The sequence below is a fragment of the Bactrocera neohumeralis genome, chromosome 6, assembly GCF_024586455.1.
Source record: "Bactrocera neohumeralis isolate Rockhampton chromosome 6, APGP_CSIRO_Bneo_wtdbg2-racon-allhic-juicebox.fasta_v2, whole genome shotgun sequence".
NCBI lineage: Eukaryota > Metazoa > Arthropoda > Insecta > Diptera > Tephritidae > Bactrocera > Bactrocera neohumeralis.
In genome coordinates this window covers 24436287-24456675 of record NC_065923.1, presented here as the reverse complement: position 1 = coordinate 24456675, position 20389 = coordinate 24436287, and the positions used below count along the sequence as shown (strand labels likewise).

General features: G+C 34.7%; 1 protein-coding gene across 4 annotated transcripts in view; it reads right to left on the bottom strand.

Annotated features, from left to right (window-relative positions):
* LOC126761692 (transient receptor potential cation channel subfamily A member 1) overlaps positions 1-19454 on the bottom strand; it is a 51169-nt gene extending 31715 nt beyond the window's left edge. For 2 of the 4 annotated variants that reach the window (XM_050478051.1, XM_050478053.1), the window contains exon 1: positions 7741-8200. In XM_050478051.1, coding sequence (XP_050334008.1) covers positions 7741-7914 — 174 coding nt within the window. In that variant the 5' untranslated portion in view covers positions 7915-8200. Of the gene's footprint in view, positions 1-7740; positions 8201-18927; positions 19084-19303 lie in introns of those variants that run through there. The other 2 variants (XM_050478052.1, XM_050478050.1) reach the window with 2 other exon arrangements.
* Positions 19455-20389: the final 935 nt, after the last annotated feature.

The window sequence follows — 20389 nt, the reverse complement described above, 5'->3', positions numbered from 1 at the left end:
GTACTTCAAAGACCTGTAAAATTTCAGGAAGATCAGTTCAGTAGAAATCTTGTCAACTGACTTCAAAAACACACGGAAAAAACTCGGTTAAAGACGGCGCACTTTGTCATATTTGTTCGAGTTTCTTCAATAATTGAGATATTGAAATCATTTAGTAAATTTAATTAATAAATAAAAAGTTTTATTAATAAATATCAATTTTTGTACTAATAAATGCAATTAATCTTATCTTAGCTCAAATGAGTTAACTGGGTGAGGTCGCCGTGGCGGATACGTAACCTTTTCTCATACGATTGGAAGTAAAATTTCTATAATTTTTTCTTAACGAATGAATTATTTCTTATGCAAATATATATGTATATATATACATATATATCATACACAAATCTCTTATACACATTTTATATTTTTATTTGTTTTTGTTTGAAAGCGAAGCATACCTAAATGCAATAATTAGCTACCATAAACTTAGAATAGCCGAACATACTAAAACATAATTATAACTTTCTATTACACACACTTAAAGTGCATGTTTCTCCACTACAAATTGCTCTTTTAAAGCATATTTTTGTAGCATACGGAAAGCACATGTGTATTTTCAATTTTATTTGTAAAACGGGTGAATCGTACATACATACAATAATAAAAAAGTTATATCCTCGTAAGTGTGATTTGCTGTCGTCGTCGGTCAGTAAGCCCATAAGACTGCGTTGCTCTCTTGTGTGGCTGATTGGCTATTTGTCAGTTTGTTATTGAAAGTGCTTGTGGTAAATTTCAAACAAAAAAAAAAAAAAAGAACACAACCCACAAGCAGTTAACCGCAAGTGCACTTATTAAAACCAGCAAACCAGGATATAAAAATGTGTATTAGAGCGGAGCAGTTTCGTCGAAAATAATATTCAGTTGAGCTTCTTTAACTCGAATCACCATAATCCACAAAGAAAATTCAAGTTATGGAAGGAAATTTATATGCAATTTGACTACTATTGCCAATTCAATAGTTTGGGTTATGAAGACCTTCAACTGTGTTTTTAAAATTATTTTATTTTATATGATGAATTTTATTAGACAACATATTGATTTTTTCGTTCTTTGTGTTAAAATTTACCCTTTAGAGAGTTAGAGAATCGGGATTTATTTTTGATCGGTAAGCAGGTTCTGTCAAATGCAGTCTTGCCATATGGAGAAATTTTCCTCACCGATATAGGACAGGAACTATGCATTTTAAAAGTTATTATCGACTTTATATTAGTCAGATATTCTTACGAATTTCAATCGTCGCTGTCTGGTTTTGATTAGCCCCACAGGAAATAGTTTAACGGCGTCGAATCACACGACCGAGGTGGCCAATTGACTGGGCTATTTCGTGAGATAAAACGTTCATCAAACTTGGTTTTCAATAACTCGATTGTGACATTTGCTGTGTGACTTGTGGCGCCGTCCTGTTCGAACCACATATTTCATATTTGTTCATTTTTCATATTATAAATCGCAGCAAACCGTAATATTTTCGAGATGTAATGGTGATTCAATGACATTTTGCTTATTGCCGAATTTGGAAATAAATGTATTTTTACCCACTCTTTTCAATAGACTGATTTGGGTCTTTAATGATGCGCTGCAGCTTTCGACAAAATACTTTTTTGTCTCATAGACGGGAAATTTTGTACCGTGCTTTGAAAAAACGTTCAATAGTTGCTCTGAGATTATGATGATCATAAATTGGAATAGAAAATGCCAATAGTTTACATTGTTACAAGTAAACTTTAGAACTGCTTAAATTTGACATAGTCTCAACCTTTTACATATAGAAATAGAACCACTGAAATTATGACATTATTTCGCGCTGCCCATAATGTATAGAAAGTTTTGAAAAGGAAATTCATATCCGAACTCTATTGTTTATGAAGTAGGTATTGCTGTAATGATGACGGAATTATGACAGGATTATGTCAAATTGCTCAAATTATAATGTTTCTGTCGTAAAGTGTTCAATATACTTCATAGTGATATTTTAATGTTCTTCTAGCGTTCCATAAACTTGAACTATGGTTCACACTCCGAGATTAACATACGAAAGTAAACTTTAAGTAATAAAAAAATGCTAATATATTAATTGTAAATGTTTATTTTCTGCTGTGATTTTTAAGCTTTTTGCAATACTTTTTTTGCGATCCACTCTAATGTAATTGCAGCCACATAAACTTGAATGCAATGCTGTCATTAAATAAAGTTCATCAGGCGAGAGAGAACGAAACAAAGTGAAATGATTGTACAAATTATGCAAAAAAACAAAAAAAAAATCGGAAGAAAAAATTAAAATAAACGCAAGCTATTTATTAAATACAATAGTAAGATTGTTCAGTGCCAAAAGTTTAAAAACAAAGAAAGATTTCCTTTCGTAAAATGCAACATGCCTCAAAAAGAATGGCTACAAATTGGGATGACAAGTTCTCGCCGCATATTAAAGACAATTTTTGTGTTAGAAATATAATTTGGTTATATATTGTACCCCTATGAATATTTATATATTACACCAGTTAACAGTGATTCTGTGACTCTGATGTTAGAGGCTGTTTCTTGCCCATTTTGGGTTGCTAAAACCAAAAATGATAGTAAACATTTCCTAATACTTAGGATTTTTGTATTGTAGACAAGAGGTGTAGGGGTTAAACCACCGCCATTTTTACAATGACAAAAATAGTTGCACGTGATGGAAAATTTCTGAACTCAAATTCGTAAACAGCACACCTCAAAAACTCTACAGATCTCTCAGCACATCAGTTGCAAATTTTTCCTCCACATCTGTTGAGTGGTGTTATTATATACACACATGAGTGCAGAATTTTTACAGTTACTTAAAGTTGCCAACAGTAGATGCCTTCACTTGGCTTACAAGCTGCAGTTGACAGTTTGTCCACATAACTGCACTAACACTTTCCAGTGACCTTATAAATTTTATATTATTTATGGTAGTTTTCAAATGATTTTCTTGTTGGTGAAATGATAAATCGAAAGCTAACAAATGAAATGAAAAACGATGAAATGCTGGCGACAGTGGTAATCGAAAGGAAATAAATAGCAGGACCTGGGAAGTGAGCAACAATGTATACTATGCAGTGTTAATGCTTTAATTCTTTGTGTGTAAGAAAAAATTGCATGGAAAGTTTAGTGGGTTTGGATGAAAAGAATCAAACATCTTCAGTATAGTGAGCAAATCTTGTTTTGATCTAATTTTTCAGAGTTTGTGTATTGTTTTTAAATATCTGATCTTTCTGTTAGAGAAGCCTAGCTGGGTTTTCAAATAAAGCCATGAGACCATGCTACCAAGATCAACTGCTGATTAACATATCAATAAAATAAAGGAGTTGCTGCGTGAGAATCGTCAGAGATCTTACTGGCATCGTTGGTATATCGGAAAGAACAGTGAGAACCATTTTGAAAGATCATGTGGGCCTAAGAGAAGTGAAAGTACCACCATGCCTCTGGACCATATAGCAAGACGGAAATAATGAATGACTTATAGAGTTTTGTTTTTGTTCGTCGAGAGAGGACTTTACTTCTCAATTGCCTACTTAGTCCGAAGTAGCGCCTGTTGGCAAGAGTTATTCTGCGTTGGATTTCGAGGCTGACATTATTATTGCTGTTAACACTGGTTCCAAGTTAGACGAAATTATCTAGAACTTCGAAGTTATGACTGTTAACAGGGAGTGGAATCTAGACGCGACTGCGACGACTGTTTGTTTGAGAACAGGAGATTTCGTCTTGCCCTCGTTCTCTCGTTTGAGGCTGTTGTTTGGAGACGTTTTTTGACGCTTTTTGATAAATTAATCTTAGTTAAGAAATTAAGCTGGAAAATACCGATGGTAGAACCAGTCACCACAGAGTCTGAGAGGGCATATACTTAAAGAAAAACCTTACTACTACCTTTTTCAATACAAAAGCTGGTGGCAATGTCTTCTTAAATTCGAAAGCCGGGTGCGTATACAGACGAGATCCATTTCACATTAAGCGGCGTTGATTATAAAAATAGAATTATATGGTATCACGGAATACAAATAAGATCTATGAAATATGCTTGTATGATCTAGTCCGTCATGTTACACTGTGAACCAAACTATTAAGTTTCTAGTACAAAAATTCCTAACACGTCTGATGTCAAAACAATGACATTGATTGGCTCCTCAGATCTCCCAATTGTCTTCCCCTGACTTCTTCTCGTTGCTTTGTTTGAAAAACCAGCAATTTTAAAGCACTGCCGAGCTAATGAAAAATGTAGCAACGCAACGCAAACGCGATAACACTTTTATACAAAAAATTTGATGAATTTTGGTATTCGCGCAATTTTTTGTGGTTTTCGTGCAGCTTCGCAACCAAGGACTGGTGTTGATTGCGTTTCTGCATATGTATGTACATTAAGGTGATTCAAAAAAATTTTTTTTTTTTTTTTCAATTGGTACTCGCAAAAATAGGTTCCTAGACACCTCTAAGACTATTTTTGGAAAAATTCTTTTTTTCTTATTAATTTTATAACTCAATGAAAAAAAAATATTATGAATAGATTTTTGGAGAGGCTTTCTTAGAGGTGTCTAGGAACCCAGTACCAAACGAAAAAAAAAAAATTTTTTTTTGAATCACCCTAATATGCATTGATGTTTGACGATGAATATCTCGTAAACGCTTAACTTAATCGAAATATCGTAGTAGACCATTTTTTATAGAGCAGTAAATTTCCTACAAAACTATGTGTATCATCATTCATAATAATTTTTTTTCATTGAGTTATAAAATTAATAAGAAAAAAAGAATTTTTCCAAAAAAAGTCAAATTTCAACCGTTAATATCTTTTAAACGGTTGGGTTTACGAAAAAATCATAAGAGACCATATTTTAGAGCATTCAATTTCCTACAAAACCTAATTAACAAAATATTTGTTCAAGTAGTTGGAAGCGAGATATAAATTTTTCTATCTGGTAATAAGAAAAAATAGAAAACCGTTAGGCGGAGGACCTTCCCGTTACAATTAAAAACTCATATTTGGAGAGGCTTTCTTAGAGGTGTCTAGGAACCTATTTTTGCTAGTACCAATTGAAAAAAAAAAAAAAATTTTTTTTGAATCACCCTAATGTACATGTATGTACGAGTGTGAACTACATGTATTACATGATAGTAGAAGTTGAGTTTGGCGTTCGTTTGCCTCGGAAACTTCTTTTTTTCTTATTCTCTCTCATTCTTTTTTGCTCCCATACGGAGAGTGCCGTAAGGCTGTTCAATGCTGCACTAACGAGGCTGAAAACAGAGTTGTGTAATTGAAGTCACTGAAGCCATTGGATACCATGTGCGGTTATTTACCCAACTTGGCTGGCTCAGCTGAAAGCCTTTGGCCGTTATGTCCCTTCAACGATTGCAATTCTATCTTATCTACTAGAAATGTAAAGTATTGACTATTGCAGGCAATTAAATTGCTATTCTTCGCCTATTAAGTGGTGTATGAATGAAAAGTGTGCAACGGTAATTGTGCAGAACTGATTGATATCTTTATTTTATATGTATTCTGCATTGTAGGTGACCAATGTGGCACACAAACAGAATTGATAAAGGTCAAAGTCGGTCAAAAATCAACGATGACTAGCTTTCTCTGACTACCGTGGTGTCATGACCCCGAAATCGTTCCATAGGGTCAAACGAGGTCAATAATGAACACTACTTTCCGTTCTGAGGCCTCTACATGAAGAAATTCGTCGGATTTTTAAGAAGAAAATTCATGGATTTTTTGCAACAATAATGCGTCGTCACATTCTAGGATGATTGTGACTGTCTTTATGACCAAACACGACGCGAGGGTCATCCCTCAGCCACTAATAGGACTCCTGAGTTAAATGATGTTCTCATTGAGAGTAATCAGCATTGAAGATACTATTAATATAATAGGAAAATCCAAAGTCAGAACTTCGGATGACAAGGGCTTGGACTTTTCAAATATTTTATTGATTTTGTGTAGTTCCGCAAAATTAATATGGCTGTGTGAACTAAGCTGGTTTCAGGCAAGGCGACTCTCTTCTTCAATCTACTGCTGGAGATAATTATTCGAGCTGCAGAGCTTAATCAAGAAGGTACAATCTTCTATAAGAGTTTACAGCTGCTGGCGTGTGCCGATGATATCGATATCATTGGCCTCAACAACCGCGCCTTAAGTTCTGCTTTCTCCAGAGTAGATAAGTAAGCAAAGCAGATGGGTCTGGCAGTGAACGAGGGCAAGACGAATGATCTCCTGTCGTAGCACTCGCGACTTGGCTCCCACGTCACTGTTGATAGTCAAAACTTTCAAGTCCAAGAACCAGCATTAACACCAATAACAATGTCAACCTCGAAATCCGACGCAGAAAAATTCTTGGCAACAAGTGCTACTTCGGACTAAGCAATTGAGAAATAATGTCCTTCCTCGACGAACAAAGACCAAACTGTATAATTCACTCATTATTCTCGTCCTGCTATATGATGTAGAGGCATGGACGATGGCAACATTTGATGAGTCGACGTTACGAGTTTTCGAGAGAAAGGTTCTGCAGAAGGTTTATAGTCTCCTCCACATTGGCAACGGCGAATATCAAAGTTGATGGAACTATGAGCTGTACGAGATATACGACGCCATGGACATAGTTCAGCGAATTAAGAGATAGCGGCTACGCTGGTTAGATCATGCCATCCGAATGGATGAAAACACTCCAACTCTGAAAGTATTCGACGCAGTATTCGCCGGGGAAAGAAGAGGAACAGGAAGACCTCCACTTCGTTGGAAAGACCAGGTGGAAAAGAACACTTGGAATCGTCAATTGGCGCCAAACAGCGAAAAGGAAGAACGATTAGCGCGCTGTTGTAAACTCGACTATAACCGCGTAAACGGTGTCTGTGCCAATAAAGAGGAAAAAGACTTATGTTTGGATTCTTTGAGTCTTAATCTCGCATTCTGTTTAGTACTGGTAGCTCTACTATATGTAAGATCATTTTTCTTAACCCCAGCTAATGAGCTGAGAAGTGAATATGAATTCCAAGCGTTGAGTCTGAGTTAAGTTTTTAAATATAATTTTCTCGGAAATCGGAGGACCGGTAATTAGTTATTTTAGTCCATGTGCCAGGGTTATTGTCAGATGAAGTACCTATTTGGCGTAATTAAATTCCGTTAAATTTACTCGCTTCAAAAGAGCATTCTGTAAGTCTTATTTCCATACCAGGGCCTGCAAGATTTTTGGCTTTCATCCCATATTCAGCTGCAGAGAAAGATTGCTGAATAAAGTGCTGACTAGCGCAGCACCTGGAGAGGGCTTGGCGTGGAGTTGCACCCAAAATGAGCTTAGAAACCTAATACGTTCATACAAATGCCCTCAAGTCTAGTCGCATATTGATCACCGTTATCGTATGTAACATGCCGTTACTTGCTTGTAACGTAGGCAACGTCATAAATCATAAATTTCAGCCAAAATTCTTCACTGAACACATCAATCAAATTCGGAGCGACTAAACAGCAAGAAACACCGTTACTTTATCTAGCAACATATTGCGCTTGTTGTTGCTGTTTCTAAGCCCCGGCTCTTCTTACATAACGTACACATGTTATTTGCCCGCCGCTCTAATTGCTTAATGTTATTCTTATTTACCCGAACCCATTCTTCTCTACAGTTATCTGAGTGCCTGCATTGTTTTGCTCTTTAAAATTCATGTAATTTGTTTAGCTTTGTTTACCTGCAGAAAATCGTCAGGGCGTATTTTTGGTGTTGCTTGCATTCTTAACATTCGTGTCCACTGTGTCGAGAGTTTTAACGGTGCCGTTATACTTAATTCGGCGCCACGTGCACATCCATTAATTAAACAACGTAGTGGCCTTACAACAACATCGCGTTTTGATGTATTTTTCATTTTATTTCACAATTCGGATTTGATACGAGCATTTATGTACTGAAGTATACGTGACGGACCGATTACGGGCGATTAATTTAAATAATTCTTCGGTCGTGTTTTGATGATTTATTTTTTGTTTGGTTAAGAATTTACGGATTAGTCATTATTTCAACCATTTCTTAGTTAGGTTTCGCACCTTTTTTTATTTATTGAATTTTTTTTAGCATTTTTTTAATTTCTTTAATAAAATATGTTTTTTAACTACAAAGTTTTACTGTTACATGATTTTCTTGACGTTAATTGCGATTTTCTGAGTGAAATATATTATTTTCTAATTTACTAATATGCAATAATTTAGGGGTTATGTAATTTTATAAAGAAACTAAGGATCTTAAAGTCGTTCTAATAAAAATAGAAAAAAAATTTCAAAATTAAAATTAAAAATAAAAATGGTAAAAAATAATTAAAAAACTTAAAAGTTGGGCTTCGAGTTTTTAGAATTGTCACGTCTAACTTAATAAATGATCATTTTACCACAATAATTTCTATCCAAAGGGTCCGAAATGTGTATATCCACATGTCTGAGTATATTTTTCGATGCATCATATTTTAACAGAGACACTTGGTGCCGTTTAAGACTTTGGGGTGGCCTTCAAAATTCGATAAGCTTGTGCATTACGAGTCAGTCAGCTATGGTGGAGAACAAAGAGATCATATTTCTAAAGCATTAGAAAGTTACTTTGAATGGACTCCATACATTTCGGTTAATATTTTAGAAACACGGTGCTTAACCACCTGAATTATCCTTATATACAAAAATTTTATTCCACCCACAACGGAGGTTGATATGTCTAACTCAAGGAATTTGGTTCCGTATCTCTTTTATTCAACTACTAGAGCGATCCTATTATCACCATCTTATGGCGCCACTACTAATTTTCCTCCGGCAAATTAACTCCGAAGAGGATGAAAGCTGTATCCCTGACCCACGTCCTACATTTAAAGTGGCTACGTCTGACGCTAACCATTTCTTTGCATGCCTCATCAAATTCAACGCTCTTAACACCTCACTCCCTTTGGAATTCTGCCGTGTTGACAGTCCTTTACCGGATAAGAAAAACCCGGTCCGCTGTTACGTAGACCTGACTGTTGTGGGAACAGTCAAGTTTTCTGGTCCTTCTGTTCTATGACTTCGACAAAAATTTATTTATACTTTCCCCCAATCATGTTCTAGATACTGTAACAAAAACAAGCCTTCTGAAATTCACTACTTGAGAAAGGACAAAGGGTCACAGGACTACGATAACAATTAACTTACACTTTCCCACAAGCAAGCTCTAGACATTCAGATGCCAAAACAACAAGCCTTCTGGGATTCACTATTTGGAAAAGGGACACAGTACTCTCGTATACCGAAGCATTGGACCAACTTGACAGCATTAAATAATGGCCTCATTTGACGAAGAAAAAGTCCTCCTAAATTATTGAAAAATCGGTCGAATTGGTCTACAAATAAAAGCTAAATTTTCCTCTCTTAATTTCCTATTTCTTTGTGGTTTCGTCTCGTTAAGATGATCGACTTGACACTTTTGAAATCTTTGGTAGCTTTGATCGATCGGATAATCAAAGAAAAACCTTTTTGTCTATCGTGTTTAAAAGAGTACTTTATAACAAATGGAAAACAAAAGAAATTTGATTTTTTTTTTACTTTTTACTGTTTACCAGTATTCACTGCGTTCCGCGGCTATCCTTTGAGCAATAACTTATGACTGAGAGGTCTAAATATGTCTCAAAGAATCTCCGTCACTATGGATTTCAACGCCTTATTGGGAATACTTCTGTCACTTTATACCGTCACTATAGGTTAAGGGATACCATAATATTATGCAAGAATTTCAAACTATAAATTTTTGCTTTTACCGACAATCCTGACAAAATTTTATAGCCTTACACATTTATATGTCAGCTGGGACATTTGTGGACATTGACAATGACGTCATCATATTAAAGTGCATAATTTTTTACTTTAATAAAATGTCGAATATTATCGGCTTACAGTTGTGGTAAAATATTTTTAATTCCACATTTTTTGACACAATTTAATTTCGTTAAATGCTTAAGGTCCGCACCTCTGAGAACAAGCGATTATAAAGGAGTACAAAGTGTAGACCAAAATCTAAGTTCTTGCACCTAAATGTATTGCAAACGCTTGCAGTCAAGCAAATACTTTTACGGCTATGCAGCCAAGTTCCACACTCACCACAAACGGCATAATTAAAATGATTTAGCGAATTCAATTTGTACACGGCCTCAGTCATTCCGGCATAATTAAATGCACAAATTTAATTAGTAAATCTCTGTAACTATGACAATTTGGATGTTTTTCGGTTTCCCGTGCTTCAAAATTACTTGTTGTTGTTGCGTCTAAAATATGCAACTTTGTTTCTTAGTTGTTGCATTCTCTCTTCTTTTCCTCGCATAGCAGACCCAAACTCGCTCAGCTCGCTGTCACTTCGCATTAAGCGGCCAAATTGAAGAGGGTAGCAGTTTGGCAGTTTATAAAGCCTATGCCTACACACGTATACATATTTATATATTCAGAAATACATATGTATATGCGTATTAGGGTGTCCGCTTTTTTTCTAAGTTGGTTTTTTTGCAAGTGCTCCCTAAAGTTTTAGTTTTAGCCCCAAAAACAAAAGAAGTTCTATATTATAACCATATAAATATAAAAATTGTGACAAAAAAGTACTCGGAAATGTACTGTAGATAAAACGCAAAATATTTGATTATTCATCAATATTTATTTTGTCCCCCTCAAAGTAATTTCCAATTTACATGTAATACACTTATGGCAACGATTTTTCCAGTACTCGAAACACTTTTTGGGATGGCCTTCAGCTCCTTCAGCGAATTTTGTTTTATCTCTTTGATCGACTGACAACAGGTCCCACGGGTTTGAGAAATGAGAAAAAATCATACGGAGCCAAATATAGTGAATACGGTGGTTGATCGATGGTATTCATTGCGTTTTTGGCTTTAAATTCGGTTACAATCGTGGCTCGATGCTATGGTGCATTTTCACGTGTAAAATCCATGAATTGTTCTTCCACAATTCCAGCCGTTTTCGATGGATGTTCTCACTCAAACGCCTCAATACGGCCAAGTAGAAATCCTTATTGACCGTCTGTCCTTCCGTAATAAATTCAGGGTGCACAAAATCACAAATATCGAAAAAACAATGAACATTACCTTGAGTTTTGAGCGGATTTTTCGTGGTTTTTTCGGTTTCGGCGCATTTTTTGTCGTAAACCTATGTGCCATCGGCAGTTATAATGCTCTCCATGAATGTGGGATCGGAATTCTCACGATCAAGCATGTTCAAAGAGACCTGTTTAGACTACTTAAAAAAAAAAAAATCAGTTTAATCAGGACGAGTTGAACAAGAACGTGTTTCATACAAAAAAATATCCACCAAAATTATTCGCAACGATTCCGCACACGAAATTTTAATATAAATACAAAATTTTAAAGAAATTCTTTGTTCGGTATTTTTTATCCATTTTTGTCACAATGTATATGAAATTTACTAACTTGTTTATTTCAAGAGGCGTTTACAATAAAAAATAAAAAAAAAAAAACTTGGAGATATCGGACACCCTAGTGTATACTTGTGTGTGAGTTTGTTTCTGAAATTACAAATTTCTTGGCGAATTGGTTCACTTAGTCGTTTGATTTCGAGCAATTTAATGACAATGATTTTATTCTTGGAAAGTGAAATATTTTGGGAAATAAAAATATTTTTTTGCTATTTATATTAGATTTTTGTTAATATCTACAATCAAATAGTCAAAGCAGCCAAATCGTTCTGCTTCAAATTTATTTATTTTTTAAATTTTTTCAACACCTGTAAATGTAAAAATTTTTGAATTACTAACTCCACCTTGATTTTTGATACCACAAGCATTGCTTCTAACCTCCTAAGTCTCGTCCTAAACTAGTTTAGTCATACGACTAACTCGTGTGGAAAAATTTTGAAATTTCGAATACCTTCAAATTATTCTGGCATGCACAATTCGAAATTTTTTCTATACTTTATATTAACTATTTAGCTTCAATTCTGAAATAATGAAAGACCGCGCGAACGCAATTTCGTTTGATCAGCAACAGTTTTTAATGCGTAGTCTCGAAGGAATAGAATCCGCCGACACATTAAATTCAAAACAAGATTCACATAACCTGAAGTGTGATTAATATGAAAGCTTTCAACTGTATTTCAGTATTCAAGTTTGTTTACTTTAACTGAAATTTATGTAATGGTAAATGCCTTTTATGTTACTCTTCCTCGTTTGAATTCCTAATTAGATCACCTTTGGTTTGGTTTGTGATTATTTCGTTGACGACTTTCACTTGCCACCTTTGTGGCCATCCGTGAGGTAATATAAGCAATTAAATGCTCAAAGCACAGAAATATAAAAAAATATCTCGTAACATTTCTTAATATCAAATTTATATTAAGATTATTATTAATATGTACATATGTATGTATGTTTAGTATAACTTAGTCTCATTATCCGCTGAGTAGTAATTACGAGTATGCCGCTTTTCGCAGTCTTTTTAAAGAGAGTATTATTTTTTCTTCTATGTTTATGATTATCAACTGATATTGAAGCCTGACAAGGAAAAAATAATGAATAAAATATACTTTTACTAGAACTATGAGTTTTTAACTTGAAGATTTTCTTTTGAAAAATAAATCATAATCACTTTGATTCCTGAAATGGTTAGGCAAGAAATAAATATGGTTTTGTTTTGATCAGGCGCTGAAGTAAGGAGATGATTAGTCGACGCGTTGAATATTGCAATTCAAACAGCTAACGCTTAAGACATGTTGCGGAAATGATCTCATTAAATATTCGAGAGTACCCGAAGTAAAGCATTTTAAATTTGGATTATACCTCCAAACAAGGAAGGACCACTCGATGAGAAGGATTTGGCGTTCGCTTGGAATATCCAATTGGCGCCACTAGCGAAAAGAAGAAACGACTGGCGCGCTGTTGTTAATGCTATTTGTATATGTTACGCCAATATTAGCTAGAAGATTATTTCTCTTATATGTTTATGAACTACTGATCCTTGAAAGTTGACAAGGATAAATTGAGAAAGAAACACTTTAAGAACTATGAGTTTTTAACTTGAAATTTTCTTTTGAAAAATGATCATTTCACTTTGAAAAATGTAACTTTCCTATGGTTTTGTTTTATCAGGCGATTAATTACTATGGAAATGATAAGTCGAGCGATCTGTCAATTCCACGTAGTTTAAGTTCAGCTGCAAATGTCATTACATCCTCAGAGGTGCGTTGCGATTTTCATTTTAAAAAATATCGAACAAACAATTTGTCTCAAATTTTAAGTTTTTAATCAAATTTCGTCAAAGACCCTCGACGAACAAAAGCCAAATAAAAATGTATTTGTAATGTTGCAAAAAGGTTATACGGTGATTCAGTTTTATCAAAAACTTACTATATACATTGAGACAAGAAAGCACTTGATGTAATTGAGAGATCGTTGAAGACAAGTACTTTCTGAATGAAATGCGACCTCCTTCAACTGATGAAAATATTAAATAATCGAAGGATATGGTGTTTGAAAATCAGTGGTGCTTTGTGATTTTTAGAAGAAAAAGATCGCTACGAAAGCTCTCAAATTTTGCATTTTTAAGTTCGTATCGAATGATCGTTTTTGGAAAAGGCTTACGGTGGATATTTTGTTTATCAAAAAACACAATTCTACGAGTGGTACAAAGCTTGAGGGCTGAGACTCGTCTTGATAAAGTTGAATTTTTTTCAAAAGGAGTACTCGAGCAGGTCTCTTTGGCCATGCTTGATCGTGCGAATTCCGATTCCACATTCATAGAAAACATTATAACTGCCGATAAGACATGGGCTTATGAGTTTGAAATGCAAACAAGTCAACAATCATCAGAATGGAGGGGAAAAAACGAGCCGAAACCAAAAACAAACACACCAAAACCGCTGAATAATCAAGGTAACGCTCATTGTTCCTTTCGATATTCGTGGTTTGGTGCCATGAATTTGTTCCGAAGGGACAGACGGTCAATAAGGAATCGCATTTGGCCGTATTGAAGCGTTTGCATGGGATCATCTGTCGAATACAGCCGGACTTGTGGAAGAGCAATTCATGGATTTTACACGATGATAAAACACCATCGCATCGAGTCACGATTGTGACGAACTTAAAGCCAAAAACGCAATGAATACCATCGATCAGCCATCGTATTCATCAGATTTGGCTCCGAGCGAGTTTTTCTGGTTCCCCAAACTGAAATTACCTCTCCGTGGCACCCGTTTCAGTCGATCGAAGAAATAAAACAAAATTCGCTGAAGGAGCTGAAGATCCCATCCCAAAAAGTGCTTATGAAAAGTGTTTCGAGTACTGGAAAAATCGTTGCCTTACAAACTGATCAATCAAAATCCAGTCCTTGTAAGGAATTTTTTTCTCTTTGACGAGATATCTTCACGAAATTCTGCGCGGATTATTGTCCAAGGCAACGATATAATCTTCAAAGAAGTTATACGGATCGGTACACTGTAGTACATAGCTGCCTTACAAACTGACCGATCAATATCGAGATAAAGGTCTTTGTATACCCTTTTATGATAATAAATGTATCTGTGAAGGGTATTAGAGCTTAGGTATAGCCGAAGTTAAAATTTTTTTCTTGTTATTTTTTTTTAACATTTTTATTGAAAACTAATTCGTTTCGGAAAATTTTTGGAATAAATTATTATCTAAATCCTTATTGAAAAATAAAAAAAAAAAATTTATATTTAACAAGTAATATTAATAATAGTTTTCTTTATTCTTAAACAAAAAAATAAATAAAAAATCAATCACTATAAAAATAATATATTTTTAACATCCAAGAATTAGCAAGTAAATTAAAATGAGTTTTTTAAGATTTAATTTTTAAAGTGTTAAATGCAAAATTTTCGTTCGTTCTCTGGCTTTCCACAGTTTTGTATATTATCCTTTCTTCAAGAATAGTATTAATGAGAGATTTCAGAATTGTTAAAAAAATATTTCATATTTTATTAATTATTTCATAATTTTTAATTATTTATTTTTTTATTAATTACTTTTTTATAATTTGAGGACTTTATAATAATAATTAATTAAAATTATTAATTAAAAATAATTATTATTAATTGTTTATAAGTTTCTGTTATTACTTATTTCAGATTATTTTTAAAAGATTTTAAGACTCGTTTAATTCATATGTGTTTAATATAAGCTGATTTGACATATTTCGATTAAATTTTTATTTCACAGCTGCTCACTTTATATTTATAACAATTTATCGCATATATTTTGCGCATACATGGTTACATATTTTCAATTTTATTGCAGCAAACACTCAACCCAAAAAATATTCACTAAAATCTCAAACTGCTGGTAATTTGCGAACTTCATAAATTTTTATTTTCTTAAATTTTCATTTATGAACGTTGAATTTGCACTTTTATAAAATAGTTAATTCACAAAACACTTATTTAAAATATTTTAGTATTTTAATAATTTTATTATTTCAAATTATTTTATATTAATATATTTTCATTCAGCAGTTCAACGTTTAAATTTCACAATCACTTTTTAACGAAAGGCTCTATTCAATAATTCGCGCCGAACTGAAAATCTAATCCCGCTGTTGCGTGCTTTTATAAGCGCAAAGCTACCCCGCTGTGCCCCGCATTCACATACATAGCAAGTGTATCCTTTCGGGATGTGCGTGTTGTGCGTTTTGTGCGCCATTGCGCGCGCTGTGGTGAGTTTTTATTCACCTTTGCCCAGTTGACTGCACACCTTCCCATTTAGTTCCTTTATCGTAGACTTTTGCTTAACTTTTTTCTTGAAGCTTGCGTTTTGTTTTGCTCCACTCATTCGTTGTTGTTCTTTCGTGTTTCCTTTGTTTACTTTCACTTCGTTGATAGCTTTATGTAATCGTATTTGTCGCTGTGGTAGATTTACCGCTTTTTCTTATCACAGTCAGATGTGCAGCTTTAGTCGGCAACAGCATCCCTTTAATCACGAATACTTTCGTGAATGTGGGTGAGCTTGCTTATGAACCACGTGTTCATTATGTGAAAGACAAGTTATCATTTCCAGTATTTCTTATATATAGATATACATACATATGTATTAGTTTTTTTTACACATTGGTGGAAAAAGAATTAATTTCCTGTTTTATCGTTTTTGAAACATAAAGTTCCAGTAATTTCTTGAAACTGCTTATAATTTTTTTATAAATGTAAAATAGCCATTTTTTCTTACAGAAAAAATATGAAATTAGCTGAAACACTTATGATCTTAAGTGAAAAAACCTCAGTAAAAATAATTCTGATTAAAAAAAAATTATATAGCAATACTTTAAGCTTCACTTGGTTGTATAATAGCAGTTTTCAAAGTGAAACTGCCTCACCTCGAAGTTTGGCTGAGAAAATAGCCGTTATTTACACGATTTTCGACGATAATTTGACAATTTCTTATTGACCTGCCGAACCTTTAAGAGTGTTTTTAAATAATATACATACATATGTCAGAGAATATATTAAAAACAATCTCCGTAATTGAAGTGAGGAATTTTTGGACCAATATTTTTGCGTGATCCAGCCTGGCACTCTTTGGGATATCTCTAAAGCAGAATAGGTACTGAAAAGTTTTGTATTGAAGCCATCAGCGAGCTTGATTGAATCGATAAGAGATTTTTTTTAGGAAAATCTAGATAACTTCCTTCAGCTTTTTCGGAATTATTCTATATATGCCTAAATAGACCATATAGATCTTTCAAGAGTTTTTTTGAAATAATGTACCACTCGCTGCAGATATTTTCTAGATTGAAGCGACGAAACTTTGGACCAAAAATGTGTTCAGCTGGGCGCTCTGTCGGGTATTTACGGAGCAGAATAAGTCTAGTTACTGAAAAGTTTGATGTTCAACTCATCAGGAAGGTTGAGTGGATCTAGGGGAGCGACTTTTTTGAAAAAATTTAGATGGCACCATTAAGATTTTTAAAAATTTCATATGCCTAAACAGATCTGAAAGAAATCTGTGTTTGATTTCTGGCTTTTATTGGTATATCACCTATGTACATTTTTTTGAGGTCAGAGATTTATATCACAAAGTTCTTTAGAATAATAGCCAGTAATGTGAGACAGTGATATTCTCTGTGTTCTCTAAAATATAATAAATGATGTTCACAGAGGATAAACGCTCATAAATCTTAAAACTACCGTTCATTGCTAACCATGCTTGTAAAAGTTCAGTCGATTCTAACAAGGAATTAAGGGAGATAGGCTATTACAAACAAGTCATTGTGATCAAGCACATTGATAAAATCTCAGTAAAAATTAAAATGACAGACTTTATTCTCTCAAAGTAATTTTTCAGTAAAAACTTTCGAAGGTGGAGTGAGGCCGAAGAAGAAAAAATATATTCGGGAGATAATGCAAACAGGCTGGTCCACAAGGGTTGGTGGTTGTTAAAAAGCTTCTAGAAAGTCAAGTGTTCAATTAGTTCCTAGAACATAAAAAAATTATTATATAAATATTGAAGAATCCTTAGCATGCTCCTGGTATCAATCTTTTTTTTTGCAGTATTTCTTATTATAAGGTAAAGAAAATAAGTAAATATGGCATAATCGAGGATGCAATTGGATGTTTTTTATCTGTTTCTTATACTTTCGCCCTTGTAAAGTGTGAGACTTAAATAAAACAAGAAAAAACACTAACTTCGACTTATCGAATATATACGTTAATTTTGATCGGTTAGTTTGTACGACATAGGCGATTGTAGCATAGCCTTGGACAATATTCTACACAAAATTTCGTGAAGATATTTTCTCAATTAAAAAAGTTTTCCATACAAGGACTGGATTTTGATCGATTACTTCGTATGACAGCTATATGCTATAGGTGTGCGATATACGCGATTTCGACGAATTAGAAGTTTTTTGATAACGAAAAGATGTTTGAAAATTTTCAGATCGATATCTCAAAAACAAAAGGAGTAGTTCGCGTGTATCCAGACGAATAACGACTAAGCTCGTCACGCTGAGCATTTCTATAATTATAAAATAATTGAATTTACTAATCAACACAACACTATGTGGTTTGAGTATTTGCTAAGTAACTCGGCAAACACTCATACGCCATGGCATCCGTAGATTTCCTAAAAATAACATAGCATTCGCACTGGGAAGTGTCCCAATCTAAAATAAGTGGACTTTAGCATAAATTTGCCTTTTTTAAGTTTTATTGCTGAATTATTATATTCATAATTGTCTTTTGTTACCAATAAATCATGACAACGTAAAAAGCTTAAATTTGTGAAGCTTTCACATCAATTTAAGAAAATAAATTCTAGAAAATCGATCATTAAATACATATACGCGCTACACGTGATTTAAATTGTTTGTTATGTGCATAAATATGTATGTATGTGCTTACACGCATGCACTTCAAGTTCACCTTAAATGTGCTCTGAGTACCTTGCAAGGAAAATTTTACAGTGCGTTCTGACCGCAGCGGAGTGGTTAACCCAACAAAAGCAATGCAAATCATTCGAACAGCATTGGCAAGGCAACACTTCCTACAGAGAACAACACAAAAAACACTGTTATAGTTGAAGGAAATAACGAGCATTAAAACAATCGTAAACGACACGCTAAGACGAAAGTCATCAAGCAAATTGAGATTTCAGCCATGCGAGTGCCCACACTTGGCCCTGTTGATTCCCCAAACATTGATGTGTGTGCGTTTGTATGTATGTATGTCTGCATCATAACGTCAATTCATTGCTGATCCGTAGCATTTATCTTGGCAATTTATTGCCACTTCGTATTCACTATTTGTTGTTGTTCACTTTTCCCCTATCTTATAGTTCTTTATTGAGTTGGCAACAAGAGTGAGCCAACAAAAGTCTGAAAATCACTATGAAAAAGCTCACTTACCCTCAATATCCTATAGGGACTATCTCGCAGCTGACAAACTTGTTCACTTGGCTCCGGCTTCAGTATGGACTCGAGCGGTGTGTCGACGTCCTCAATCTCCGCCCGCTTACTGCCCGCCGAGGTTGCGCGTTCGATTATCATGGAGAATATCCAGAACTGCACGGCGACATGTGTGTTTGCAGCCGAATTAAAAAGAAGTTAAAATTGATGAGTGCAAGGGTGGCAATGAAAAACAAAAACAAAGGAGAATAAAGCAAAGAAAAAACGCAATATTAAATTGCCAAATGGGCGTTTAAGCTCAATCGTATTTATTTTCAATTGTAGTCTCAATTGAATTGATTAAATTGCTCGAGGGTTCATTAACCTCTGCACTTACCCTGCCGTGTTGACGCTTATTTCTGTAAGAACCGGATAGAAGTTGGGGTTGCGACTCGACAAGTTCGGGTGTTATGCCACTGCTATTGTAGAGACCATTCAAAAATTTCGGCATGTCGACTTCTTGCAAGCGAAAGGGCGACAAAGTGATGGGAGAGCTGAAAATTGTATGGAAAATAAATTGTAAATATTAGTAATGATTAATAATAAGTGGGCAGTTAGATAAGTCAATAAAAAGTTTTGACTTCGTATGTAACACTGTTGTGGTTCTACTTGTAATTCTTCAGAGATTCATGACAAAACTAAACTATATTACATAGGTATTAATTTTGCCAGACGTAGAAAATGTAAAATTTTTCTTCTCCTTAGGTTAGGTTAGGTTATGACTGATGGACTACTAAATGTAGTTCTTTGTGTTGCCATAGAAAAGAAGAACTCCTGTGTTCGAACTCAAAAATTGGAAAAAAGCTTAGTAGCCAATACAAATTTGCATAGGCGCTTAATTTCAACACCCAGCAGTTCGGTCGGATGTCTGAAGGTATGAGCTCCCAAATGTCTCAGTTTTGACCTTCTAAACGGGGGACAGTCAAGAATGAAGTGCTGAGTTGTTTATACCGCATCTTCTTCCAAACAGCTTCTGCAGACGGCGTTTGGTAAGACTCCCAATCTTACAGCATGTCTCCAATAGGGCAATGGCCTGAGGGCTATACAGAGGGCAAAGAGATCGCTAGATCTCCTGTGATCAATATTGGGCCAAAAGGCTTTTGCGAGCGCGCAAGTACCGATAGTGGCCCAGCGTTGGCCAAGCATCCACGAGGCCCAGCTATTCAGTAGTGGAACCACAAGAGGATGCGGAAGCAGCGATCCGCTCACATTCTACCGATAATGAATCTGGGGTGTCTTTCTTTGCTACTTAGTTCATCAGCTTTGCAATTACTTGCGATTCCGCTATGGTTCGGCACCCATACCAGTCACAAAGACACTCGATGCTAATGATAGCAAGGTTAGACACTCTTCGACCAACCCTGACCGCACTGTAAATGAGTTCAAGGCTAGTACCGCCGCTCTGCTCTCTAAGTGGAAGGTC